At 33.9% G+C, this 6,224-nt stretch overlaps 1 protein-coding gene across 1 annotated transcript; it reads left to right on the plus strand.

Annotated features, from left to right (window-relative positions):
- Window positions 1-3,826: 3,826 nt before the first annotated feature.
- Window positions 3,827-5,467, plus strand: LOC147816470 (general transcription factor II-I repeat domain-containing protein 2-like). Its single transcript, XM_087156474.1, has one exon. The coding sequence runs from the start codon at window positions 3,827-3,829 to the stop codon at window positions 5,465-5,467; it is 1,641 nt and encodes a 546-aa protein (XP_087012600.1).
- Window positions 5,468-6,224: the final 757 nt, after the last annotated feature.

Here is a 6,224-nt window from a genome sequence, read left to right on the forward strand (position 1 = left end):
CTAGCGAACAGCTATTTAAACGATCAAACACTTCGCTTGTTTATTTGTGAATTGAAGTTAGGCTCGCAGAAAATGCCGTTCATGGGTTAAATTTAGTAGGAATAACACAACCTGTGACGTAGGCTATAGTATACCCAATTGCATTTATTATAGCATAAACTATTTAGATACTTAAATTTATTATTCGAAACCAAAAATTACACGTATCAATAAATATAAAAATCGAAAAATAAATAAATAAATGTAAAATTTATTAAAATAAATTAAAATCAAATGAAGCAAAATAAAATAAAATAAAATAAAATGAAAAGGAGAATAAAAATGGAATAAAATAAAGAAATAAAATAAAATAAAATAAACAAAATGAAAGAAATAAAATAAAAATGTTTAAAGTAAAGCTTTTCACTAATAAAGTGTTATATTGCTTAATGATTTTAAATTTAATGGGAATGTTTCCGTATCGTGATCTGTTGCTCCAATAACAAATGTCAAGGCATCAAAAATATTCAAAATTTGCAAATTTTTTTTAAAAAATAAGACATGTGGAGGTTTGCCCGAGAACTACTACAACTTGGCTATCAGTTATACCTTTCAAATTAGATTCTTCTGTGATGTTTTCTTTTTTTCCCTCTTCTTTTTTCTTCCTCTTTGTTTTTTTTGTTCCTCGTGGCAAGACTTAGTGATTATTTTGCGGCAGATCACGATATGGAAATCTTCCCAAGTAAATTATTATTATTTAAGCTAAGTAGAATTCAAAACCGTATCAAAGTCTGTCTCATATCTAGGTAAGAAGAAGGGATGTAAAACATCAAAAATAGTTATAAATATTTTTTTTTTCATGGGCGAAATATTAATCTGTGAATAATTTTTATCTAATGTGGATACTTAATTTCTTCATTATTGTCTGGAATTCTAAATATATCTATTAAGGGTTGTAATTACGGAAAATCCTGTTAAAGATTAGCAAGATCCTGTTAGATTAAGAGCAAGATTTCTTAAAAGTCAGGTAGGAATGGATACTTGAGATTTTGGATTTTGCTGAAATTTTCTGGATATTTTCTTCATGACAAGTGTTTTTTTTTTTATTTTTGTGTTACGGAGTTTTGGGGTATCAAAACTCTAGATCCTATGAAATTTTGAGAAAACATTTCAATTTGTCCTTTCAATTCAGTGGTAATACTTTTTGTGAAATAAGTAAATTGCGACATTGATCATTAAGTTTGGTTCTACTATGTTCACACTAACTGGAAAGACATAAATACTTACAGCGTACCTTTGTGTCGAAGGTCAAAGGTCATTTAAAAGTTTTCGAAAAGGGCTATTTTCTTAGACTTTGATTGCCAAAATCAACCAGTTCCAATAGTAAATCACTTAGGTGTACATTTCTGTGAAGATATATCGATGAATAGTACCTAAAAAATAAATATATGCGTGATGTATATTCGGCGGCGTGACTTTAAAATTGACTTTAAAGTACCAAGAAACTGAAGTTTTGGACAAATCTCAAGGTCATTAACTGCATTTGCTATATCTAGATCAGGGGTCTCCAAACTTTCCAGCCTTAGGGCTATACTGATTACTCCAGTAAGTTCCGAGGGCCAAAACCATATTATCATTGTTGCCGGTGGTAAAAACTGAAATAGTCGCAACGTTTAAAAAAGGGTACAAATCGGACTAAAGTCCGCAAAACGGCAACACTGCATATTATTAATTTTCCTGTCATTATCTGTAATTTCTAGATTAGTCGTAGAGTACGAGCCATGAGGAGTAACGTGACACGACATCTGGTGGACACAAGCGGAAATAGGTAGTACCTTCTATCGCTAACAGAGGGCGCTAATAGCACGTACAGAATAATCTCGTTGGTTCGAGAAAGTTCTGGTCTCTTCCACTCACTTCTAGATGGCAGTAATTGGAATATATAAGAAGGCTAGTGGCGCAACCACAAGTCAGTTCTTATTTCCAAAACCGGGTAAATGCGCTGCAAACCAAAGTAATTACCGCCCTATTAGCTTACTCCCAACTATGTCTAAAATTTTAGAAAAGATAATCCAGAAAAGACTAGGCGATTATCTATATAATATACCAAAACAATAATATGGTTTCAGACCAAATTTATCAACAACCAAGCAGCTAATTAATATTTTAGAATTCATTAGCAATGGGAAATTCAAAAATGAGACTATGGCCCTTATCCTACTCGACGTCGCAAAAGCGTTCGATCGAGTATGGCATAAGGGCTTAATAGTCAAACTATATAATATGGACTTCCCAATAGATATTATTCACTTAATTGCCTCATACCTAAGCAACAGAAAATTTAGAATAAAACTGAATAATGTATATTCTGACTATAGCATTATCAGTGCTGGTGTTCCGCAAGGGTCAATACTTGGTCCAATGTTATAGATTTTATTCACAGCAGATTTCCCTATAGACAATAGTAACCTAAATGAAATGGTGGCTCTTTATGCTGATGACACCGCCATAATAACGAAATCCACGAATGTAACAAGAGCAGTACTGCAAAACAAACTAACACTAGTTGAAGACTGGTAAACTAAGTGGAAAACCCAACTACATCCAGACAAAAGTCAATTTATTGTCTTTAACAATAAGAAAAAGAAGAAACACTCAATTACCCTCTTTAATATCAGTATTATCCCGATCAGTAAAGTGAAATACCTAGGGGTGACCATCTCACAAAACCTCAGTTGGACCCAACATATCAATGATATTATTAGAAAAGCTAAAGGTGCTTACTTTGGACTTAGCCCCATTATCAACAAAAACTCAGTATTAGACTTAGCTAATAAAAGGCTCCTTTACTTACAAACCATTAGACCTATACTAACCTACGCTTGCCCGGCCTTAACAACTATAACAAACAACGTAAAGAAAAAACTATCCAACGCAGAAGGAAAGATTTTAAGAATGATGTTAGGTGCTCCCAGAGCCATTAGCAATGACTCAATCAGAAGGGATTTGAAAATAGAAAATATCAATGAATTCATCGCAAAGTTAAACACTAAATTTTTTAGTGATGCAACTAATTGCACAGCAGCAGATTTTAATAACCTTCTCAATATTGATATTATTGCAGATAATATAAGCTATAGCCCAGTTACCGCTTTTCTAAGCTCTGACTGCATCATCTCCAAATACTTCAAACACTAACAACACAAACACACACAAAGTATAACACAGGAGGTAGCGAGCCCGGGGAAAGAGCAACCCGAAAGGGTCCCAACCGGGTAAGCTGCATTCCTTTAATTCCCACAGCGAGCAACCCGGTACGAGCGGTAATTACCGGGACGGCCGGGTCGCTGTGCTAGCAGAGGTACATTTATTACACAAATACAATTTAAATAAACATAGCTGCAGTTAGTCATGTAAATAAATGTATATAGTTGTAATTATTTTTCAGTGCCCATTTCATGTCATTATTTAATATTATTTTTACTGTTTTATATTTCACTTATTACATTGACAAGCAGAATTAGTTAATGTGCTCAATTTCATGACTCTAAATTTAGGAGCTCGCTCCAACCCATTTTCTTAAATTATATGTCTTTATTATATTATGTCTTTTAGCATATGTCATTTCAGAATATGACGAATCGGTTGGTGGCCCTTCGGGCCAAATACCGAGATGGAATATATATCAAGCATCAAGCATCAAGCACCACAAGTCAGTCCCTATGACACTGCTGTGAAATAAAATAGTGCGTACCTCTTTAAAACGTTTTTGTGCGTGTTTAAGTTTAAGACATCTTTGTAACAGTATTTTGATTTGAATTGTTGCTTTTGTGTGTGATTTAGTAGTATGGAAAAGAAGCGAAAAATTGATAGTGAATGCAGAAAATTCAAAGATAAGTGGAACATTCAGTATTTTGTGATTGAGTCCAGTAACAAGGCGCTATGTTTGATTTGCAATGAAAGCATAGCCGTTCTCAAAGAATATAACATTAAACGTCATTATGAAACAAAACATTTTCAAAATTACTCAAAATATACAGGAAGTTTGCGGACAGAAAAATTCGAAGCTATGAAGCGCGGATTGAAATCGCAGCAATCTTCATTTACAAAACTCAAAACTGAACAAGAGGCTGCAACTCGTGCCAGCTTTCGTGTGGCTCTTGAAATTGCGAAACGTGGAAAACCATTCACCGATGGAGAAATGATCAAAGAATGCATAATTGCAGTAGCCGAAAAAATGTGCCCTGAAAAGGTAAATTTATTAAAAACTGTCAGTATGTCAGCAAACACTGTGGCTCGAAGGGTAGAAAACATCGCTGAAAATATATCCTCTCAACTGTTCGACAAAAATGGACATGTTGAGTGGTTTTCTTTGGCCTTGGATGAGTCAACGGATGTGTCAGATACTGCTCAGGTGTTGATTTATATTCGAGGAGTAGACAAAAGCTATGAAGTGCATGAAGAACTTCTTGATATGTATAGTATTCATGGCACAACTACTGGTACAGATATTTTTACAGGAGTTGAAATGGCCATTAATCAAAAGAACCTTCGATGGAAAAACTTGAAATGTATTACAACTGATGGAGGCAAAAACATGAGTGGGAAAGATAAAGGAGTGGTCGCTCTTGTGTCAAAGGCTGTTGAAAATGACGGTGGTTCAAAACCATTAGTCTTACATTGTATCATTCATCAACAGTCTTTGTGCGGAAAATGTTTGGATATGTCTGAAGTTCCGAAACCAGTCATATCAACTGTTAATTTTATCAGATCTTTTGGGCTGAATCACCGACAATTCCGACAATTTATTGCAGAGATTGGAGAAAATGACTTACCTTATCATACTGCCGCACGTTGGCTTAGTTGTGGGAAAGTCCTTCAGCGCTTTTTTGAACTTCGAGCAGTGATCGAAATTTTTTTGAATGAAAAGCATCGTCCTCTTACTGAATTACAAAACAACGCATGGCTGTGGAAGTTAGCATTCTATGTTGATTTGACAAAACATGTGAACGAACTGAATTTGAGATTGCAAGGAGAAAACCAGCATCTTCCTGATTTATACACTAATATCAAATCATTCCGGAAGAAATTGATACTGTTTCAATCACAACTACGAAGTAAATGTTTTTCACATTTTAAAACATGTGAAATATTCAGCCACACCACTGAGACTGAGTTTCCTATCGATTTTGCAATCGAAACTTTGAGTGCTTTGAAAATAAATTTTGATACTCGTTTCTCGGACATTGATGCCATTGCGAATCAAATTAAGATTTTTCAGAATCCTTTTGATACTGACATTGAAACCCTAGCCCCGGAACTTCAAATGGAAATGATTGATCTACAGTGCAGTGATATAATTAAGAACAAATATCAAAACTCATCTTTGTTGGAATTTTATAAGAGTCTTCCACTGACACAATTTGATAATTTGCATAAATTTGCTCGTGGGCTGTTTTCTGTTTTTGGTACTACTTATTTGTGTTAGAAGACCTTCTCCAAAATGAAGTACACAAAAAATGTTTACAGATCTAAATTAACTGATGAGCATCTTAAATCTCTTTTAATAATTGGTACAAGTAAAATTAGTCCACAACTACAAACTATTGTCAGTGGAAAATCTCAATTACATAAATCTCATTAGTATTTCATATGTCATTATGCTTGTTATAAGTTATGTTTTTATTTAAAATGTATAAAATGTTAGTTGGATTCATTTCAATAATTTGTTAGTTATTATATACTGAAGTTAAATTTTCTGCATATTATACATGTCTTTACTCATTACAATTCTGTGTTTCTTTATCCAACTTATCACAAAAACAATAACAATAAGCCTACAACAATGTTATGAGTAGTTAGCCCATGACCATATCAATGTAGATGTCATATTAATAATTATTCAACATAAAATTAGAACACTTCAGTAAACTAAATTTAATTTGCTATAAAAAATATGTTCTCTAAAAGGAGTTTTCAAGTATGCTAGCTCTCCGCGGGCCGGACAAAATCTGTCCGCGGGCCGGATGTGGCCCTCGGGCCGTAGTTTGGAGACCCCTGATCTAGATAAATATGAAATTTGTCGGAAAAGAAGCCGGTATAGCAGAAGGTATAGCAGAAACAAAATCAATCAACAGACCTATGGTTACTGATTCAACTTTTTTACAATATACTTAGGTTCGAAACCAGTAACAGAGTAATGGAATATCGAAATAGATATGGCAATGCTGTAAATAGTTTTTGAA

Source organism: Parasteatoda tepidariorum, chromosome 1 (assembly GCF_982258835.1).
Source record: "Parasteatoda tepidariorum strain Cologne lab strain chromosome 1, Ptep-v5.0, whole genome shotgun sequence".
Lineage (NCBI taxonomy): Eukaryota > Metazoa > Arthropoda > Arachnida > Araneae > Theridiidae > Parasteatoda > Parasteatoda tepidariorum.